The sequence below is a fragment of the Diabrotica virgifera genome, chromosome 3 (assembly GCF_917563875.1).
Source record: "Diabrotica virgifera virgifera chromosome 3, PGI_DIABVI_V3a".
NCBI lineage: Eukaryota > Metazoa > Arthropoda > Insecta > Coleoptera > Chrysomelidae > Diabrotica > Diabrotica virgifera.
The window spans coordinates 173,535,105-173,559,749 of NC_065445.1; the positions used below are offsets into that span (position 1 = coordinate 173,535,105).

General features: G+C 32.3%; 1 protein-coding gene across 4 annotated transcripts in view; it reads left to right on the forward strand.

The window, feature by feature from the left end:
• LOC114334840 (gem-associated protein 5) overlaps positions 1-24,411 on the forward strand; it is a 284,268-nt gene extending 259,857 nt beyond the window's left edge. For all 4 annotated transcript variants that reach the window (XM_028284946.2, XM_028284949.2, XM_028284947.2 and 1 more), the window contains exon 16: positions 23,491-24,411. In XM_028284946.2, the coding sequence (XP_028140747.2) occupies positions 23,491-24,142 (652 nt within the window). In that variant the 3' untranslated portion in view covers positions 24,143-24,411. The remainder of the gene's footprint in view (positions 1-23,490) is intronic.
• The last annotated feature ends 234 nt before the right edge of the window (positions 24,412-24,645 follow it).

Sequence of the window (24,645 nt, forward strand, 5' to 3'; positions counted from 1 at the left end):
ATACGTTATTACTGACGGTCGAAAGTCCCTGAAAACTTCTACAATGGCTATTTTAATAAGTTACAGAGGTGAAAAAATAAAGAGAACATTTAGTGAGACTTTTAATTTCAAATATCTCATTCAAAAAAAACTTTTTAGATATTCTAAGGGACTTTCGGCCCTCAGTAATAATGCAATATTTCCTTATGCGTTTAATTATTTTGAAAATACTTATTAGTTTTCTCAGGATTCGAAAAAAATGAATACATTTAAAACACATTGAACATTTTGACAGGCGACATTTTGCGCCTATATCCTTAACTGCAATACTAATTTATAATATAATAATTTTAGCAATATTAATAATTTTATAAATAACTGCTGTTTGCTAACTTTTGAATGATATAATATTTTCTATAAATAGGGGAGTGCAATTAGAACGAAAACATGCATTGTTTCGGAAAAATTCAAACAAGCTTATATTTTTCTAAAACTTTTTTGTTAGTTTATATACATGTTAAAGTAAAAAGTTCTACTCGCAGATTTGGCCGCTAATTGTTTATTAATTGTTTAAACAATAACAATTGTTTTGTATAAATAATTTTAAAAATATCGTTAAATTCATCATTTTACTTTGATCAAATATGTTTCTATTTTGTTTTTGATTATGCTGAATTCGAATATGACATTGCAATTTGAAAATTCTTATACAGTGTGTCTGCGTAGCTAGGAACCACATGGAAAATTTTTTATTATCAATTTTACTAAAAAAAAGTTATTCTTAATAAAATGCTCTGGATAGTCAAAAATATAAAACTCAACCATCAGATATCAAATTTTATCAATTTTATACGAGTTATGTCAAAAATATGAATTTCGTTAAAGAGTAAAGTACCTTTATATTCCCGAATATCAAAAAATGCTATTATGAAAAGTTGTTTGAAATTGAAAACTATGTCTAAATATACAATTACATCATCCTAATCGAAAAAAAAAAAATTCAGTTTTTTCTCAAATTACGGATACTCATCATCATTTTATTACAATTATGATAACTATTTTATTATCACTTTTACGAAAAAAACTTATTCTTTATAAAATGCTCTCCCTGCTCTAAAATCTAAGATACAACCATCAGATATCAAACTTTTTTAATTTTATACGAGGTATGTAAAAAATAGGAATTTTTCTAGTTAAGTGCCTTTATTATTCACAATATTTTAATTAGAAGGATGTAATTGAACACTAAAACAAATTTTTTAATTCCAAACAACTTTTCTTAATAACAATTTTCGATATTGTGAAATGTAAAGGTACTTTACTCTTGAGTGAAATTCATATTTTTTGACATACCTCGTATAACATTAATTAAATTTGATATTTGATGATTGCTTCTTAGATTATATACGATTCAGAGTATTATATAAAATATAAAGAATAACTTTTTTTCGTAAAACTGATAATAAAAAAGTTATCAATAGGTTCCAAGTTACGCAGACATACTGTATAAGAGCTAAAAAAAATTTGTTTGCTTAACATTTATTATTGTTGAAGCTTATTATTAAATGTATTTTAGTTAAGTTTTACAGAAAAAAGTTTTGATCACTTTGTATAAACATTTTTTAGCTGGTAATTTTCGGTTTTTGTATTACTTTTTTGTTATCTTTCTTAATTTTCTTAAAAGGAAATAGTTTATTTCATCTCTAAAGTAAAATAATTTAGTGTATTTTTAAGATTACATCCTAAGCTTTAAAAAAGTACTTATAAAACTGTAATAGACCCGTTCAAACTTGAGTAATACCGTCTTAAAGTGGTGGTAATTCTATAAAACTATGAAGGTTTCAAAAATTACATTTTTTGAGACGTCATATCATTTGAATTCAATTTTTGAGATTTTTTTTGAACGAAAAATCATTTAGCAAGATGCTTGAAAGGAAAGTTGTGCAAAATTGAGAGTTTTATAAGAAAAATTGTATTAGTTTTATTTATTTTTAAATAATTTTTAAACAAAATTCATGTAAGGCTCACTTTCCGCCCACACCGTACTTATGCCCATACATTTTATTTCTTTCTATTATAACCATGAGATAGCTTAATTATTCTTATTTCATGTTCATTTTGTAAAATTTAATTTGATCCTTTAGTTAAAGAATTACATTAAAATAACTCAACCGTACACTTCGCCGTACGTTAGTTTACAGTGCGCCAATGTTTGTGAGAAGGGTGACTTTAGCGTTATAAATAAAAAATTATAGAAGATACAGCTTTAATTTTAGAAAATTCTTTATATAAGGTTTTTTTGTAAAATTTTCTGAGTTTTTCAACGGTCAAGTCAGTTTTTTTCCAAAATTTATATTTTCGGAGGTATTTAAAAAAACATCTTATTTCGTAGTTCATTTGTTTAATAAAAAGTGAAGCACCCACGTCTCGAGTAGAACTTTTTGATATGTTGTTTATTAAACATTTCTTAATGAAATTACAAAAAGTTCTATCTTGTTTGATTTTTTCCGAAGTGAAAATCTATATGCACTCCCCTAAAATATAGAAATTGTTGTTAGAGCTGTTTTGGGGTTTTAGCCAAATTTGTAAACCAAGATTATTTAATTAGTGAATACAACATTTCAACATTTCTATTCAATTATGTTATGCTTTGTATGTTGTGCCAATTTTAAAAAGTAAAATTGAAATAAACCTTATGTATTAATATTATGTGCTTTATGCTTTAATTACATAATCGTGAAGTGATCGGGGGCCGCTCGGTGTAATTTGGCCTAGGGCCGCAAGTACCCTAAATCCGGCACTGATTCCTACCCAATACCTACCATATCCTACTAATTTCCCAAACCAACTCACCAACCCGCCTGGCAAGCGTAATGTTTAAATGCCAAAACCCCCTCAGAGCATCAATACACTTGTTCAAATCAGATTCCAATTTATAAATTCCATTCCCGAAGTGAGAATCTGGACGAGCTGCAAAATACACTTCCACAGCTGTTATGAACTCATCATTTCATGAAAAACGCTTTCCATGCTTGAATATTTTTAGGTATTGAAACGGATGGAAGTCGCTAGGGGTCAAAGCTGATGAATGCGTTGGATGTTCCAACAATTCGAACTTTAATTCATGGATTTTAACCATTGTTAAATGCTCATCTCAGACGGTACATTGTCCTGATGAAAAACTATTTTTTTCTTCTGCAAACCGGGTTCTTTTTCACGAATTTTTTCCTTCAGCTAGTCTAAAAAGTGACACTATTATGAAGAATTTTTTATTTTTATTTTTTATTTTTTACCAGTTTGCAAGTAAGCCACAAACAAAATTCCTCTCACATCCGGGTCAATCCAAGCCATGTGGTCCAAAGGTGGTTGCTTGACTATTTTTAATATTTTTTATTTTTCTACCTTTTAAACTTCAGTCTATAGAAAGCACACAATTGTATTTATTTTATTTAAAAAAAAATATTTTGCCGATAACGGCCATTTTTGTTAAAGCGTATCGTTCATTTCCACGGAAAACATGGCTTCGCTCTTTAGCCAATATTTTCACTGAGGTTTGTGATAGAACAAGAAATCAAAAACCAAACTTTTTAGAAAAGTATGATCTAAAAAAAAGGTCTATAGCATTATTTAATTTCAAACTACCCTTAAGGCCTTAAATGAACCTCAAAGTTTGAAAAGGTAAACTGATAAAATGCCATTTTCAGCATTTTTTTAACAGCATAAGGCAAGCCGATAATGTTTTGTAATTTTTTTCTGGAAAAGAAATAGGTAGATACTTTAAATAAAAAAATTTTCAGCTTTGAGACTTGAGTAAATTTTTTCAAAAAAAATCTCAAAAATGTAATTTTTTGCAAAATCTCAAAGTTTGACCCCGTATATCTCTGATGGGCACGGATGGAAAAATTTGAAATTTGGCTGAATGTTAGCCCCTAGCAAGTAGAATAAGGAGTAACATTTTGGAGTTGCAGACTTACGTCATATTGGAGTTACAGGCCTGAAAAAATGGCCAAAAATCAAAATGGTCAAAATTTGAGCGTTTGCGGTTAGGGTAATTAAAATTATAATAAACTGTCTAATGAAATTAAAATTTATTCTATTTTCACCAGATTTCACAATTAATACAAATTTATACAGGGTGGGCCAAAGAAAAGAGTCCAACTCGATATTTGGCAATAGTTACTTATTAGATTTTGAGGAAATGCCGAAATAGGTTTATTTTTATTTTTATATTGCAATGTTTTGGCATACATTTCATTCTACGTGACGTCATCCATCAGAGCGTGATGACGTAATCGATAATTTTTTAATGGGATTGGAGGTTGTGTGGCATCTCATTTGAAAGCGTGTTCAATTCTCTATTCAGTAATATTATCATAATTTATACAGGGTGACTAAAAAAAATTTTTCAATTCAATTAATTGACGCAAAAGGAAGAATGTATGTAATTTACTTAACTCAAAATGCATTGTACCTACTATTATTGTCAGAAAATAGAAAATATGTTTATTTCACAAATAAACATATCTTCTCGGTTAAATTAAATCACAAACAGCCTCCCACCTACATCTTGACAGTTTGACCATTTGAACATCTCAAAATGTATTTTGAGTTAAATAAATTACATACATTTTTTTTGTCAATTAATTTAATTCAAAAATTATTTTTTTGGCCACCCTGTACAAATAATGATATTATTGTTTATATTATTAAACAGAGAATTGAACACTCTTTCAAATGAGATAACATACGACCCTTATTCCCATTTAAAAAATCGATTACGTCATCACGCCCAGATGGACGATGTTACTATATACAGTCGGAAAAATGAAAGAATACCCATGAACGATCTCATCAATCACTTATTTTGTATTTGCTGTCTTTTTCTATATAAATAACAAACGCTTGTTATAGAAAATGACAGCTAATACAAAATAAGTGATTGATATGATCGTTTATGGGTATTCTTTCATTTTTCCGACTTTATGTACTATATGTATGAAATATATACAGGGTGTTTCATTGGGAAACGGAAATACTTTAATTGTGAATAGAGGTCACCGAGGCGGTTCTAGGTATACTACATTTTTTGCCCTACCGACTTTTATAACCGACTTACAGGGTGTTTTATCAATTTTGTCAATTTCTTTCCTAAGTCATAACTTTAGAACCACCCTGTATATTTTTTTGATATTTGGTACACATGTGTCTCATCCAAAACACAAACGACCGACATACTAACCACAAGAAAATCCAGGTACGGATTAACAAAAAATTATAAAGTAATTGTGACTTTAAAACAACACCCTGTATATTGAAATTCTGAAAATCTGTTTCATCATCAGCCCATAGTCGCCCACTGCTGAACATAGGCCTCCTCGAAAAACTTCCATTCAGATCTATCTGGCGCTGCTGCAATCCAGTTGATGCAAATCCTCTTTATGCCGTCTGTCCATCTTGTAGGTGGTCTTCCCGGGTTTCGTCTATCCGCTCTCGGTCTCCATTCCAAGATTTTTTTGGTCCACCTATCATCTCTCATTCTAGTGACGTGTCCTGCCCACTTCCATTTAATTTTGGCTATGTGTTTTATTATGTCTTCTACACCACTTCTTCTACGAATTTCTTCGTTTCTTACCCTATCTCTTAACGTTATGCCCAACAATGATCTTTCCATTCTACGTTGCGTCACTTGTAGTTTTCGTGCAGATGTCCTTGTTAGGGTAAGTGTCTCTGCGCCATATGTAAGAACAGGCAGGACACATTGATTAAAGGCTCTTCTTTTTAAGCTGATAGGTATATCACCTTTAAAAATATCACGTAGTCTTCCATATGCTGCCCATCCCAGAGTTATTCTTCTTAGCAATCTGTTTGCATATTTGAAAAGAGCACAAAAAACTAAGTCGAATCGTTCGCTTCAATTTTTCGGACAGACAATTTTATGACTTTAATTTTGAAATTAGATTGAATTTTTTAAGAACTCTGACATTAAAAAGCAGGTAATATTAACTTTTAATTATAAATTATTAGAGCTAGTGAATAAATACTCATTTTAAAATTAATCAATACTTATTTACCACATTGGAATGACCCAATTATTAATCACAAGAAAAATCCAGGTCCGGATTAACAAAAAACATAAAGTAATTGTGATTCTGAAACAACACCTTGTATGTTGACATTTTCAAAATTTGTTTGCACATTTGAAAAGACCACAAAAATCTGAGTTTATCGGTTTGCTTTAATTTTTTGTGAAGGAAATTTATTTATTTTAATTTTGAAATTAAATATATTGATACTTTTAAGAACACTGAAATTAAAAAGCAGATTTTTAAAGCACTTTTAACAATAAATTATTAAAGTTATTAAATAAATACCCATTTTAAAAATAATCAGTACTTATTTACGACATTCGAACGACCCACTTACAAATCACAACAAAAATCCAGGTTCGGATTAACAAAACAATATAAAGTAATTGTAACCTTGAAACAACACCCTGTATATTGAAATTTTCAAAATCCGTTTGCACATAGGTATGAAAAGAGCACAAAAAACTAAGTTTAATCGTTCGCTTCAATTTTTTGGCCAGACAATTTAATGAATTTAATTTTGAAATTATGTCGAAATTTTTAAGAACTCTGGGAACTCATAATAAAAATTTCGATATAATTTCAAAAGTAATGTCATTAAAAATTGTCTGCACAAAAAATTAAAGCGGGATATTAAACTTAGTTTTTCGTGCTATATTGAGTTGTGCAAACGTATTTTAAAAATTTCAATATACAGGGTGTTAATCAAGGTCACAATTACTTTGTATTTTGTTGTTAATACGGACCTGGATTTTTCTTGTGATCAGTAAGTGAGTCCTTCTAACGCAGTAAATAACTGATTATTTTTAAAATCAGTATTTATTCATTAACTTGAGTGATTTATTATTAAAAGTGCTTTAAAAACCTGCTTATTAATTTCAGGGTTCTTAAAAATTTCAATATATTTAATTTCAAAATTAAAGTTAATAAATTTTTGCACAAAAATCAAAGTGAACGGATAAACTCGGATTTTTGTGGTCTTTTCAAATGTGCAAATAAATTTTGAAAATGTCAATATACAGGGTGTTGTTTCAAGGTCACAATTACTTTATGTTTTTTGTTAATCCGGACCTGGATTTTTATTGTGATTAATAATTGGGTCTTTTCAATGTGGTAAATAAGTTTTGATTCATTTTCAAATGAGTATTTATTCAATAACTTTTATAATTTATAATTAAAAGTTAATAATACCTGCATTTTAATGTTGAGTTCTTAAAAAATTCAATATAATTTCAAAATTAAAGTCAAAAAATTTCTGGCCGAAAAATCGAAGCGAACCATTAGGCTTAGTTTTTTGTACTCTTTTCAAATATGCAAACAGATTTTCAAAATTGCAATATACAGGGTGTTGTTTTAAGGTCACAATTACTTAATAATTTTTTGTTAATCTGGACCTGGATTTTTCTTGTGATTAGTATGTCGGTCGTTTGGGTTTTGAATGAGACATATGTGTACCAAATATTAAAAAAATATACAGGGTGGTTCTAAAGTTATGGATTAGGAAAGAAATGAGCAAAATCGATAGAACACCCTGTAACTCGGATATAAAAGTCGGTAGGGCAATAAATTTAGTGTACCTAAACGGCCTCGGTGACCTCTATTGACAATTAAAATATTTCCGTTTCCCAATGAAACACCCTGTAAAAAAAATTGTAATTTAAAAATAAAAATCGACCTGTTTCGGCATTCCCTTAAAATCTAATAACTGCCAAATATCGAGGTGAACTCTTTTCTTTGGCCCACACTGTATAAATTTGTATTAATTGTGAAATCTGGTGAAAACAGATTAAATTTTAATTTCATTAGACAGTTTATTGGAATTTTAATTACCCTGCCCGCAAACGCTCAAATTTTGACCATTTTGATTTTTGGTCATTTCTTCAGGCCTGTAACTCCAATATGACGTAAGTCTGCAACTCCAAAATTTTACTCCTTATTCTACTTTCTAGGGGCTAACATTCAGCCAAATTTCAAATTTTTCCATCCGTGCCCATCAGAGATATACGGGTCAAACTTTGAGATTTTGCAAAAAAATTACATTTTTGAGATTTTTTTGAAAAAATTTTAAGTCTCAAAGCTCAAAAATTTTTTATTTAAAGTATCTACCTATTTCTTTTCCAGAAAAAAATTACAATCCATTATCGGCTTGCCTTATGCTGTTAAAAAAATGCTGAAAATGGCATTTTGTCAGTATACCTTTTCAAACTTTGAGGTTCATTTAAGGCCTTAAGGGTAGTTTAAAATTAAATAATGCTATGGGCCTTTTTAGAGCATACTTTTCTAAAAAGTTTTTGATTTATTGTTCTCTAGGACAAACCTCAGTGAAAATATTGGCTAAAGAGCGAAGCCATGTTTTCCGTGAAAATGATCGATACGCTTTAACAAAAATGGCCGTCATCGGCAAAATAATTTTTTTAAAAATACCTTGAATGCGATTTTGCTCTCTGTAGACAGAAGTTTATAAGATAGAAAAATAAAAATTATTAAAAAAAGTCAAGCAACCAACTTAATTTATATTGGACCACTTGGCATGGATTGACTCATCCCAAAAAGCTGATGCTAACACCTTCTTGGCCGATTTCTGGACACAGACTTGTTTCTGAGTCGAGGAACCAGGTTCACACTACTCTTTAGCCTCTTGTTTTGATTCATGATCACGGCGATAAACCTAAGCCTCATTCGTAGTGATGAATTGACGCACAAAATCTACTTTATCCTTTCGCAAACGCTCTAAATATTGCTGAGAAAGTCACATTCGAATGTGTTTGTGTTCCATTGTTAGCGAATGCGGCACCCATTGTGAACCCATCTTTCTGAAACCCAATACGTCTGTTAAAATATTGCTTACATTACCCAATGAGATGCCTAGGGCTTCTACTAAATTCTAACTAGCATTTGTTGGTCTCCCTTTTTTATTGTAACTTTGAAATCTTAAAATATTAAAAGAATGGGGAGTTCATTAAGTCTTTATACGTTTCATTTCATCTCAAAATGAAACAGTATTTCTCATTTCAAAATAAAAGATCTAAAAACTTAATCATACACCCCAATCTTTTAATATTCTAACAACATTTTTGTTTAATTTATTAATATTTTGTATTTTGACAACGACATCCGATTTGAACGTCGAAACGTTAGTAAAATCGTGTTTTTTTAGTTAAATTGTGGCTTATTTCCCATTTAGAATAGTTGATTACAAAAATGCCACAAGGAAATAGCTTCAGAACAACATTAATATTTTAAGATTTCAAAATTGCAATAAAACAGGGGGACCAACAAATGTTAATTATTAAAATGTGATGTAAAAATAATTACTATCAAGCTGAATCTTCGTGAATAGCTTCGCTTCGATGAGACGCCCAACAATTTCCTATATGAAAATTTTCGTTTGTGGTAGCTGACAGAGGTAGCAGGGATAAAGTATGTTAATTTGATGACTCTCAAAAATTTATTACGAACTGTTTTTTTTTGTTATATCTGGTTTGATAATTATCTAATTTAGCCGAAAAAAATATTTGTCCTACAAAAAACAAGATTTTGTCAAAGAGTTCCCCCCTTTTCAACATGTATCATGAACGAGGTCATGAAAAATAATTACACTTGATTTTTTTCTGTTGGTTAGTTAATATTTATGTAATTTAACAACCACGTTGTCCTACAGATTGCATGGTCCGTTAATCTAGTCTTCCAATTAAATACATATTTTAAGTTCATGAAAGTAAAAATCAATTTATTTTCTGCTATTAGAGCTGACTAACACTGGTATACTCTTTCTCAGAGGCATCTTTCAGTACGTCACAGTTTTTCGATTTCCTTCTAACGCATTAAGTTGGAAGTGACAGAAAAAATGTACGTCCGTGATTACAGTGATTTGTAACATTTATCCTAGTTGTTCATAGATAGCGTTATAATCGAACAAAAAGTGATTTACGAATTATATCCTACGACTATAATCTGTACAATGTATTATATGACTATACAAATAAAAAAAAAATACCATTTTATAAATGCAATAAACACAATTATTTATTTTTATACCAAATTGCACATAAAAGGGTTATACTGCAATACCCTTTTCATATTTGGCTGATTATGATTCTGACAACTGTCAGATTTAACTAAAATGCCATGTTAGAATAAATGTTATAAATGTGTATTATCACGGACGTACCTTTTTTTCTGTCACTTATGACGCATTGCAAAAATGCCTCTGAGAAGGACCATACAATTACGCATTCGCAAAGCGTTGCTTACAGTATGTTAGTAACGAATATAGGCGCGTAGGCCTCTTCATTGCATTTGTTTGTGCGCATGACATTTCTTGTGGGACTTGCGATACATACCTGTTTTTTGTAGGATATTGTTTTATTTGGATGAAAAATACAGATACATATCACGTGATACCTTTGTCCTACAGTTACTAATAAAAACAATGGTCTTGTGGTATTAACAACTTTTGAACGTAGGACCAGGACAACGTACCACGCAATTTGTAGAACAATGTGGGTGTTAAATCATGTAAATATTAACTAATCAGCAGAAAAAAAATCAGATGGTTAGTAATTATTTTCATGATGTCAAATATCAAACATTCATTATTCATATCCGATATTTAACAGTATATTTTTATCACCCGGTACATCATATTAACCAATTTGTTATCATATTTAAACATGTGCGGGATATTTCATTTGTTTATTTGTCGTAATTTATAAACTATATTTTGGCAATGAACATTAAATTAGCTGACTAATTAACTTTGTTGTCGTGTGGCCCATGACCTAATTCATGTTGCCAACAAGAAATAATACATTTTAGAATAATTCTCAAGAATCACTTCAACCAGGCCAGAGGTGCCTTTATCTTCATTCATTACATTCAACATGTAGTATCATTAGAGTCTTCAACTGAATCGTGTACCAGTCAGAAGTCACTACTCAAAGTTCTCCCGGGGTAATTACCCTTAGTGTCGGCCGTATAAATAAACTCTCGTATTGCTATTTGGTGTTTCCTTTATCTGAAGAGCAACCTCCACTGAGCCGGTATTATACATGGTCCTTATCGAGAAAAAGAGAACTTCAAGGAAGTAACCTATATACAGTCCGCGCAAAACAACTCCCAGTAGCAGAGAGACGACACTAGGCCCGGGAGAACCAGACCACTGATCCAGATAGCAACATAAAGCCAGAGATCGACAATCAAGCGCCCTAGAAGCAGACCACAGATCCAGATAGCAGCATAAAGCCAGAGATCGACAATCAAGAGCCTCAGAGCCACTACATAGCCAGGAAAAGCCGCGGAGACTCCAAACTACGGGACTACGAGCACAGCAGGACCAGGAGAGCCACAACGTCCAGAATTAGAAGAAAAACCGTAAGTTTTTGAATGAGATAATATTTTTCCAACTATCACGTACAGTATTTCAAAATATTTTTAGTACACTATATACAATATTTTTCATTTAACCCCAAACGATTTAACTCATACATAGATATTTTTTAGTACACTCTATTGGGACCGTGCAAGTTCGGCAAAGCGACCCCTATTTCTTCGCTCTGTACTATTATTCGCACTTTTAATTATATTGGCCAATTATATTAGTCCTGGTTACTGGATAATTGTCAAGTCCATAGTCCAAAAAAACAATAAGAAGAAAAAAATAAGATTCAGGTTATGTTATGAAAACATCAACAATTGTAGATAGTAAATAAAATTAGTTATTAAAACGCAGTATTGCAAGCAAAATACAATTAATTAAATTTACCTTTATATAATAATTGCATATCATATCAATATTGTGGAGCAATATATAATTTTTCTGCTTCATTGACAGAAGGTATGAAATATACGTCAATTTGACAATTTCAATTGACAATATGAATTATTTAAGATAGTTGCAATATTTCTCCGCGACTCGCGCAGGGTCGTTTCTCGTTTCCCTTTCCAAGTACTTGCACTCCACGAATACAATATTTTTCATTTAACCCTAAACTATTTAACGTATACATAGATTTTTTTTCTATTTAATAATAATAAACGGTATTTATCTCTAAAAATATTTATTACCTATATATTTATCTCGATTGAAAATTTGATTAAAAAAGACGCATACTCTGATAATTTTACATATTTCATTTTGTAGTTCATTTATATTGCATATGTTTACGAAAACATCGTAGCGAAGAGTTTTTAATTTATATAACATTCACCTACTTATTTTTACTAACCTGCGTTAACACTGAACGCTTGTCAGCAAGGTCAAGCAGAATCAAATTTCCCCATTACATTATTACAGGTAAGGTGAATCATAGTACTTGAAAATAAATCATTTAATAGCGTATAAAATTGTTTACTCCTGAATAAAGTAGATAAATTTAAAAATTGTTAAAGACATGGAAATTGTATACGGAAAACAGCCAATACAGGCAACCATATCAGGAATAGGCTCGTCTGGAGAAAAGACAGCCAACTAGAGCATGGAAGTATTATAAGGAAAAAGGGGCGTTGGTACTACCAAAGGACATACATATACAGTTACATATACGAGGAACGGTATCGACCAAGAAAGTAGCGGCTTACCCACTCAAAACACGAAACGAGGAGCGGTATCGACCGAGAAAGTAGCGGCCTACCCACTCAAAACACGAATTGAGGAGCGATATCGACCGAGAAAGTAGCGGCCTACCCACTCAAAACACGAAACGAGGAGCGATATCGACCAAGAAAGTAGCGGCCTACCCACTCAAAACACGAAACGAGGAGCGGTATCGACCGAGAAAGTAGCGGCCTACCCACTCAAAACACGAAACGAGGAGCGGTATCGACCGAGAAAGTAGCGGCCTACCCACTCAAAACACAAAACGGGCAAAGAGTGACAAAACACTCATCCCAACCAAACAGAAAACTCCAAAAACCAAAGAAACAGTAGGTATAGAGGGAGAAGAAAAAGTGTACCAAACTGACATAAATACCTAAATACACACACAAAACAATACAGTTCAATACAAAACGTCGATCGACGGAACGAACGTGAAAATGTAACACAGATAGATTATAAAATTAACTCTGAAAAAAAGAAGAGAAACATACAGAAACAAAAGTGCAACAGTACTAACGCCAAGGAAAAACGTGACACGAAGATGTACCGTGACAAAACTAACACAAAAGAAAATAGAAGATGTGACAGGAGGACTTATCGTGGTCACAGAAATTCAAAACAAAACGGACCACAAGAGTCGAAGACGTACCATGACAAAAGGTACAGAAACAAAAAACAATACGAATCTCAGGAACCGAGGATGTACCGGGATAAAAGTTACAGAAACACAAAAGAAGAAAGACGTCGTGATATAAGGACGTATCTAGATCAAACTTATAGTAAAACAAGCGAAAATAAGAAGAAAACTTACAAGAATAAAAATAGAAGATATGACAGAGACAATTATACGAGGAGGTAACATTATGAAAACCATACAAATATGAAGAAACATGAAACATATGAGAGAAGGACTTATCATAATAAAAATAGAAAACAGAGAAACAGAGGAGCACAGCAAGCTCAACAAGGAAAAAAACAAACAATGGACTCAGGTGACTTACAACCACCGTGAGCGAAGCAGAAAAAACAAACAATGGACTCAGGTGACTTACAACCACCGTGAGCAACAAAAGAATTCGGTGCCTGATGCAAAATTTTCGGGTATGTATGCAAACTAGATAGGGATTGACTTAAGGGTTGAAAACTAAGCCGTGTGTGATAATGCTAAGAGGTATGCTTAATTCGAATCCCACTCGGTTTGAGGACCTGCATGTTTAACACGAAAATAGATTGTTTACACGAAGGAAAATAAGCAAACGGAACTTGGAATTATGAAATAAGATTTTTTTTTAAATCAGCTATAACGCTGCGAATGTAGGGATTTTTTTCCTCGCCCCAAGGAATCTAATAACTATTAGATTATTTATTACACTTTTCTACAAACTTATACAACTCTTGTATACAGACTACAGGGTTAATAAACGAATACTTCGATTATAAAAGAAGAATACTCACAAGAAGAAGAATACAAAAGGAAGAGCAATATAATTAATTCATAAACACATACACACAACGCTATAATAATAGAAACAATAAATTAAATAATAAAACAACCCTCTAATAATAAAATCAAATATTTTATTACGCGTTATAAAAACACGACCTTCATTATTAACCTACATAATATGTTTACTTGAGGTAATACAACACAGAATATGTTACAAAACATAATTATCGAGATTCAGCAAGAACAATAAAGCCTAGTGGTTTGGATGACATAAAATACAATTTAATATATTTACGTATCTAATAATTATAGACAGAGAGCTCGTAGTATAATTCGATAATATTAATAATAAAATTTCTTACAATCCAACAATACGATTATAATAATAAGAGAATACAATAATAATATGATTCTTAACAGATTGAAAAATATATCCCACTCAATACCTTGCATTTACTTTCATTTCATTTCCTAAACTTAACTTTGATTTATTACCTAAGGTGTTGCAGTTGGAAAAGTATTATTTGTTCAAAGACTAGTGTCTTTACATCACACATTATATTAACCTATCTTTGTAAACTACTGTATCATGATTATTGTAAACTTTGAGCACTGACTACATTCGTTATTACTTATTTCGTTGGGCAGTAATTTCGCCCCCGCAGTATGTAAAATATCAAACATTCATTATTCATGTCCGATATTTAACAGTATATTTTTATCACCCCGTACATCATATTAATCAATTTGTTACCATATTTAAACATGTGCGGGATATTTCATTTGTTTATTTGTCGTAATTTATAAACTATATTTTGGCAATGAACATTAAATTAGCTGACTAATTAACTTTGTTGTCGTGTGGCCCATGACCTAATTCATGTTGCCAACAAATTAATACATTTTAGAATAATTCTCAAGAATCACTTCAACCAGGCCAGAGGTGCCTTTAACTTCATTCATTACATTCAACATGTAGTATCATTAGAGTCTTCAACTGAATCGCGTACCAGTCAGAAGTCACTAAAAGTTCTCCCGGGGTAATTACTAGTGTCGGCCGTATAAATAAACTCTCGTATTGCTATTTGGTGTTTCCTTTATCTGAAGAGCAACCTCCACTGAGCCAGTATTATACACATGACCTCGTTAATGATACACGTTGGAAAGGGGAGACTCTTTGATAAGACCGACTTTATTTTGTAGGACGATATTTTTTCGGCTAGTCGAGATAATCGTCTTAAGGATTAACAAAAATATCCCAGTTAAGTATACATTATTGAAAATCGTCAAATCAACATATTTCACCCCTACTACCCCTGTTAACTAGTTACCACAAACAAAAATTGTTGTAAGGACTGAAGTTGGACGTCTCGCCAAAATGAAGCTACTCACAAGAAATTACAGTACAACCTGCCATATCCGGACCTGTCATATCCGGACCTCCCCATATCCGGACGGTTCTGCGCCGTCCGGATCTACCGAAATTACCGAGAAAGGCAGTCCTGCTGTTGGACAACGCACTAAAAGAAGAACTAAAAGAATGCGAAATAATGTATTATAGGTAGAATCTATTAAACGTGTCTATCAACGAAAGTTATTGACGGCGTTGATTACTGTAATGTATGAAGGAGAAAACGTTTCAGAGACTGTAAAAGAAGTAGTGGTCTTGATATACGGATTTTTTCATATCCGGATCGGTCTGTCGCCACATCGATCTGGATATGGCAGGTTTGACTGTATCTTGTTAGTAATAAATGGTGAAAATGGGCCCGGACTAAGTAGTAAGAATGGCGAGAGACGGTTACCCAATAGGAAGACGATAAGGAATACCACGAATTTGATGGAACGACAACTTACTTGAGGCACATTGAAAAAACAGTCAAGAGTCATGTCGGTACCCAAAGAAGAAGAAGAAGATCTTCGGGAGGTCCATGAATTTCTAGTATCAGCTACAGGTGCATTTTCAAGCTCTTTTGCAATCTCATGATTTAGTAGCTCATGGAAACATTCTCTGCATCTGATTAGGATGCTCTAGTCATCAGTCAGGGTATTTCATTTTTTATCCTTATAAAACCTTTCCTTAGATTTAAACTATTTTATTAGTTGTCTCGGATCTCTATAGCAGTGGTTCCCAAAGTTTTTTAGTTCGCGGCGCACTTAATAAACTAGAATTTTTCCGCGGCGCCCTGAGTCAAAATATTGATTTAACGTCTAACTTTAACTGTAGTTAATACGGTTTCTGTTGCAGTTGATATGGTTAGGTTAATTTAATAATAACTAAACATACTTTAAATTCACAAACAATTTATTGAAAAAATAATTACAGTAATTAATGGGATACATGAGCTTGTTCTGGTTCATTACACAACTTTTCAAATCTCGGAATCAAACTGGACACAGCTACCCTCATTTCTTGTTCCACGTTAATTTTCGCACGGTATTTACTTTTTATTACAGCGACCGCCGAAAACGCAGCTTCGCACAAATAGGATGTTGCAAATGGAATTAAGATGCGCAGAGCTTTACCACTCAGCATCGGATATTCATCTTTTACTGATATCCAAAAATCAGTTAGTTCCGTGCAGCCAAACTTTGTCTTCAACGTATTGTCGCAAGCCAAATCAATGAGATTTTCTTCTTCTAAAGAAGTAAATTCAGAAGGAGCTTCCGCTCTAAATGGATCTTGAATCCATGCAAACTGGTCGATATTATCAGCTTGAAAGTATTTTTCGAACCATTTGATAAGCTCTGATAAGTGATCCGCAAGAATAGATTTAATATTGCAAGAGGTATTAACTTCATTGGAGATAATAAACTCCTGCAACAAGGGACAACATTCATTGATATTATTATCATTAATTTTTCCCTTCCATACTTCTAATTTTTTTCTGAAAGATGAAATCTTCTCCGCCAATTTTAAAATGTGCGTGTTGCGGCCTTGCAGGGAGAGATTCAACGCATTTAACTTTTCAAAGATATCACATAAGTATGCTAGTTGAATCAAAAAATCCGTTTCTACAAAGTATTTGGCATACTGGTGTTTTTCTTCTTCAAGAAAAATGTACATTTCTTGCCGTAATTGGAACGTACGAGACAAAACATTACCACGAGAGAGCCATCGTGAGTGGCAGTAGTATAACAGAGACGTGTGTTCTGCACCCATATCCTTACACATTTTTTTTTGAAAAACCTTGCTTTCACCGGCCTAGTTTTTATAAAATTTACCACAGTTACCACACGTTCTAAGACCAAATTTAGTGAAGGACTCAGATTCTTTGATGCAAGCGCTTCTCTATGAATGATGCAATGGGTCCATACTGAATCCAGAGCTTTGTTTCGAACAAGCGCCTGTAATCCTCCATAACGGCCAGACATTGAACGACCACCATCAGTGCAAACACCAACGCACTTTGTCCACTCCAAATTGTTTTCAACCACAAATGTATTCAGCATCTCGAACAAGTCTTGCGCCTTTGTACTTGCAGTGATTTTTTTACAAAACAGAAGATCCTCCACAATGGTATTATCATCCAAGAACCTTATGTAACAAATCAAGTGTGCATCTTTACTAGAATCTGTTGCCTCATCCAACTGTAACGCAAATTCACTTTCTTTTATTTTTTCAATTATTTGATCATTAAGATCCTCCGCCATACGCTGAATTCTGCGACTGATGGTGTTGTTAGATAAAGGCACCGCTGAAAGAAGTTTTCCCGCAGATTCTCCGATCATAATGTTTACCAAATCTACAGCAGCCGGTAGAATTAATTGTTCTGCGATTGTGTGGGGCTTTTTACACTTTGCAACTTTATACGCAACCTTGTATGATGCCAGCAAAGCATTTTTAGGTATCGACAAATACTTGGAAAAGTTACCTTTTTGTTGCTTCAAATCATTTAACTTCCTGGTAAAAAAGCTACGAGGTTTGTCAGCAAAGTTTGGATGATTGGCTTCCAAGTGGCGTTTTAACTTACTTGGAAGCATGCATTCTGGAGCCAAAAGTTTCAGGCACAATACACATTGTGGTCTCTCTTCATCATTGACGTTTGTTGATGTAAAGCCAAAATCCAAATAGCTGTCATCATATTTACGGTATTTTCGTTTCTTCACGACTCTACCACTAGTTTGTGGTGCATCCACTTTATTTTTAGAACCACCTTGTTTATTTAAATTCAAAAACTTTTCCATTTTTACAGCAACTTTTGTACACAAGTGGGTGAAACAACCCTGTTTATATTCACACTGATAAATGAAACGATGCGAACAGTATGAAACTACAAATTCAACTAACTAAAATTTAGATAAATAAAAATTCATAGTTTTAAAATGTGCACGTGCAAAGAGACGATTGTATTTGCCGACCGGCAGTGATTTATGGCCTGTCGGTCCGAAGTCAATTTACAGTAGTAAGAGAATTGTTTCGTGGAATTTAAAATATCGAGGATATATTGTCGGCATCAAATAAAATTACTAATAACTGAACTCGTTTATCATGGGAAACATTTTTATATAGGTATATTTTAAAAGTTAAAAAGTTGTCATAACAACTTTAGTTTAATGTTTAATACTTGAAGGTAATTATGTGATTATGTCTAATATTGGAAGAAAACTTTCGCGGCACCCCTGTAGTCGAGCCACGGCGCCCCAGGGCGCCGCGGCGCACAGTTTGGGAAGCACTGCTCTATAGAATTTTCTGTAGTTTTTTTTAACTGCGCGTTTCTTTCTTCTACACACTTTTATTGCTTCTCTTTTGATGACACGTCTTGTTCTTAGTTGTAAATATTTTATCATCGCGTCGTCCTTCTGTCTTATAATTCATCTTCATGCAGCATCAAATAGTCCACAGTACAGAGTCCTTTTGGAAGAGGATTACAAAAGTCTTAAAAATGGTCTTAACTACACACACCGGCAAAATTAGCCGAACACCTTAAAAATGGGACATGTTTGATGGCTCGAATTTCCTAAACCTGTTGTCCGATTTGAGTGATTCTTTTAGTATGTTATAGCCTTGTGATTTAAGAATATCGGTGTAATAATATTGTTGCTAGACAGGTAAATGTCATTTTATACCGGGTGTAACAATCATACTGTGTTTTTTTCTTAAAGTTCGGAACACCCTGTGGAATATTCTAGCATATATATAATATTGAAATTAAAACTCAGTTATAGCCTTAGGCTTTCTTAACATTTCCTTTTTTGATTCATTTGCTTATGTTGGAAAATAAAAAAGTTATGGGCTTTAACAACTAGCCATGTTTTTCATCAATACATCCTCATAGTAGGGGAGGAAAGTATGCTAAATTTGAAGTTACTCGAGCGTTATGGGGACCTATTGGATTGTGAAGAGTGGGTACTAAAACCAAAAAAAGTTAAGATAAGTTTTCCATAAAGTGTGGGACTCTCCATTTTTTAATTTAATTTTCCATTTCTACCAATCGTTTTTTCCGATTATAGCGCCATCTATCCATAATTGAAAAAAATGTTGCGAATAAAAGTTGCTTATTTTTACGTCAAGAATCCAAATCTGAAATAAAAATTGGGGGCTCCTATTTAAGATTTTAAAGTAACCCCCACCCCACCTCCGTGGGGGGTCCTGTTTGATGCCATTCGATAGATTTTAAAAAAATATTAAATATGTGTATTTTGCAGTTTTGCGATCTGACGTTCATTTCGCGAAATATCGTATTTAAAATTTTTAATTTACCCCCACCCGTCTCTGTGGGGTGACGTGTTTGGTATTATTCGATAGATTTTTGAAAAATATTGAACACGTATTTTTTAGTTTTTCAATCTGACGTTTATTTCGCGAAATATTCGCTTTTTTTGTGAAACTTTGTCACTCACCCATTTTCTTACGCCCCGCTCAAATCGTCAGATTTTTGAAATATACACTATTTTGCATGCACTTAACTTACCTTATCTTAATCTGACGAGTTCGAGTTTTTCTAAGAATATATTTTTTTTCGGTCCCCTCTTAAAGAATTCCCCGGTGTTAAGAACCAATATATGGTATAGGTACATTTACAGGGTACAAGGTTTCTCCCCATGTGATAATCTGACGCGCTCGAGTAACTGCAAAAATCCCCGCTTGGGCTCCCCTACCATCATTATCTGCTTAGTTTAATAAACAAGCCTAAAGTAATTCAATAGATGTATTAAATAAATAAATTACTAAGCGATGTAAGCGATGTCACAATGACGACCTCCCGTGGATTTCAGCTGAACTAGCTTCGAGGGGGGTTTTAATGTCAAACGCTGAGCTCACATGCACTTGAATCAAGTATGTAATATTCAGTATTTATTTTTGCATGTGTTTTTACAAATTTTATATACAACATCGACGAAAAATGAACATCAGATCGAAAAACTGCAAAATACACGTATTCAATATTTTTGAAAAAATCTAATGAATGGCACCAAACACGAGCCTCCACGGAGGTGGGGGTGGGGGATTTAATTTAAAATCTTAAATAGGAGCCCCAATTTTTATTACAGATTTGGATTCTTTACGTAAAAATTTAAGCAACTTTTATTCGACACATTTTTTCGAATTATGGATAGATCGCGCTATAGTTGGAAAAAACCGATTGTTTCAAATGGAGAATTAAATTAAAAAATGAGAAGTCCCCACTATATGGAAAACTTAACTTAACCTTTTTCTGGTTTTAGCACATACTCTTCACAATCCAATAGGTCCCCATAACGCTCGAGTAACTGCAAATTTAGCATATTTTCCTCCCCTACTATGAGGATTTATTGATGAAAAACATGGATAGTTGTTAACGCACATAACTTTTTTATTATCCCACATAATTAAATGAGTCGAAAAGTAAAATGTTAAGAAAGCCTAACTCTACAACCGAGTTTTAATTTTATTATTATACATATGCTAGAATATTCCACAAGGTGTTCCAAACTTTAAGAAAAAATCACGTGTGATTGGTACACCCGGTATAAAATGATGTTTACCTGTCTAGCAACAATATTATCACAACGATATTCTTAAATAATAAGGCTATAACATACTAAAAGAATCACTCAAATCGGACCACTGGTTTAGAAAATTCGAGACATCAAACATGTCCCATTTTTAAGGTGTTCGGCTAATTCTGCCGGTGTGTGTACTTCGTTTGAGCGAGTCTACCATTTTCTGAAAAATTTTAGGGTGCTGGTAGTATAGTATAACTAGATCCAAACCCAGACATCCAAAGTGAAAGTTATCCTCCAACACCAAATTGTTCTATATGGTCCACATAATGTTCATAAAAAAGTCACACCATTTTGAGCGTCGGGTTTTGGAGAGGGGGGGAGAAGTAGGTAAATTAGTAGTTTTTTTACGTTTTAAATTTTCAGACCTTTTTTGTTTTAAATTTTATGTAGAACATTTTTGTATAGAACATTGTTTACGCTAAAGCATAGTTTTAGAAACATGGACGAAAAACGTAAAAAACTACTAATTTACCGATTTCTCCCCCATCTCCCCAAACCGGACGCTCAAAATGGTTTAACTTTTTACTGAACAATATGTGCACCATATAGAACAATTTGGTGTTGGAGGAAAACTTTTACTTTGGATGTCTGGGTTATGCCATTTTTTGGATCAATTGTATCATACTATGGTTGGGCGCGTTTCCGCGTCATTAGCATATTTACGTTGTCGGACTAACGAAACAACGCGGCTGTAAATTTGTCGGAAAAGAGATCGACAATATTTATTAATTAAATATAATGACTTTAAATTGAATATTAAGAGTTTTGTAATAACAAAATCGTAGAGTCCGACACCCGCAAGATGTCATTCTAACGCGGTAGTTTTGTTATTACAAAACTGTTAATTTTCAATTTAAAATACTTATATTTAATTAATAAAGATTGTCGATCTTTTGTCCGAAAAATTTACAGCCGCGTTTCGTTAGTCCGACAACGTAAATATGTTAATGCCGCGGAAACGCGTCCAACCTGCACTCTAAAATTTTTCAGAAAGTGGTAGGCTCACTCAAACGAAGCAGTTAAGACCAATTTTAAGACTTTTGTAATCATCTTCCAAAAAGGATGATGTACTGTGGACCAAAACCACTGTGCGTTTGATGCTTCTCCTATTACCTACTGTGCCGCTTTTAGTGTACTGTTCTGGGTATAGTTTTTTTACTACAAAAGCAAGATTACGTAGGTCAAAATTTCTGACGTAAGAGCACTGCCAAATCATTAGAATGTGACTTTTCATCATGGCCACGTTAATGTCATTACTTGTCAGATATTTTCTTTGTTTTTGTTTACTGTACAAATATTATCTCCAATTCTTTATTCTAATTAATGATGTCAATCAGTTTTCATTTCTTGTCGAAATATATTAATAATACGCCGAAATATTTGTAATGTTAATTAAAGTAAATAAACATCAACTTTAAAATTGACATTTCTATAGCATTTCTTACAAGTGTCAAAATTATAAGTGATATAAGAAAAACGTAATCGCGATTATATTGAGAATTTTTAATTATATTAATTAAATAACCAAAAGCATTTTCTATTATTAATAATATAAATTTTATGAAACAATCCTTTAAGTCAAATACTCCAGAAAATAATAATTTTATTTAAATATATTAGCAAATCGTACGCTACTGATCTGACAGTTCTGTGGTGCTACATTTTTACTTCGTTTCGTACACAATTTGATTCAAAATATAGCTTTAAAACACTACTGTTTTTATAAATACCTACATATTAATATAGCTTAATTTAAAAACTATTGTAATTATTGTTGTGTACCTATTAATTGTGTTTGTTTGTGTTTGTATTGAGAAACATATGCCAAATCAAAATGCTTCTTTTAAGAGATATTTTGAACAAGAACGAAATAATGGGATTCCTTTTACCATTACCTGCAGAGAAGTAAGTTAAAGAATTTAGAATTCTTAGATTAGGTTTATTAGAAATAACATTATTATTAGATTTACAGATCAGAAAGTTTTCTTATGAATTTTAGCGTTTGCAGTAGTTAGTTTTAAAAATATTAAATAATCTGTTTTAATGATTATACCTACACTATGATAATATTGTTGTTAATTAATATATTTCGGCAAGTAATGAAAACCAATTGACATCATTAATTAGAATAAATAATTATAGATATTATTTGTTATAGTAAACAGAAAAAAAAAAGAAAAATATCTCTGACGACAGTATTGACATAAACGTGGCCATAATGAAAAGTCACATTCTAATGTTTTGACAGTGCTCTTACGTCAGAAATTTTGACCTACGTAATCTTGCTTTTGTAGTAAAAATACTATATATTGCCATCGCCCTTCCACATTTAGTAGATTTTCAGGTTTATAATAATATAAAATAAATTAAATACTGTATATTATTTTCAGCTACATCTATTTGGGAAGATACGAGGATGCTGCGTCACTATTGTATAGAAGAACCGACCTACACGTTCTGGAATTTCTCGTGGAACTAACTGAAAAAATCGATAATGAAGAATTAAGAAAGGCAGTTATCTATAGGTACAACTCATTTAAACAAGCTCAAGAGGAAATCACCGAATACGAACCTACAGAACAAGAACTTCGCGAATTGCTCACAAGAGGAGACATTTTACTACAGAAACAGTCTGAACAAGCAGCAACTGATACCAGTGATGTCAAATGTGACCAAGATCGGAAAAATGATGACGCTGGGACAGATTTTCCACAAATTCAAGAACATTCGAGTAGTACAGAAGACAACGTAAAAGATGAAGCAACAAACAATTTAGAAGCTACTGTAGAAGTAAAGACCATCTCGGATACAAATGAAAATGCCTATCAAATCGATAAAAAAAATATTGAATCGTCAGAAAATAAAATGGAAGCATCAGAAGATATACCCGAAAGTATTAAAGAACAAAAAACAGATGACTCTAAGGGTGAACCTAGGGGAAATGCTGAATACATCCAAAATGAATTAAAAACTGAAGATACCTTAAAATCTGATGAGATTAAAGATAATATTAAAATTAAAAAAGCTGAAGGAGAAGACTGATAATATTTAGTCCGACTGATTAATATAAGTGAGTTTCCATATTCTTTGGAAAATATTTTTTGTTTTATATTAGGTATAGTTTTTGTTTTTTTTTACTTTTTGTGTAAAGATTTAAATAATTTTTTAATTATTTTACTACCCACCAAGGAAAAATACGTTTTTTATTTGTTGTTAAGAACATGAAAGAAATGTTTTAATTTTGTTATATTTCGAATAAATAAATAAATGTTAAGTCCTTTATTATAAAATAAATGTTAAGTTGCATGCAATAGATCTTTTATTTTCAGTTCGACATAATTTCCATAACGTACTCAAACCTTATCTACGATCGGCTGTAAAATTCATCGCATATTTATTTATTGTCAAACAATTATTACATATATGGACGGCGTTATGCATAACTCGACCAAGCGCCAAAACATAGTTTTGAGATAAATGGCTTCAAAGTTTTTCGTTTCTTAAAAATGCATTTATTAACTTATTTGCACAAAATTTTAACAGAA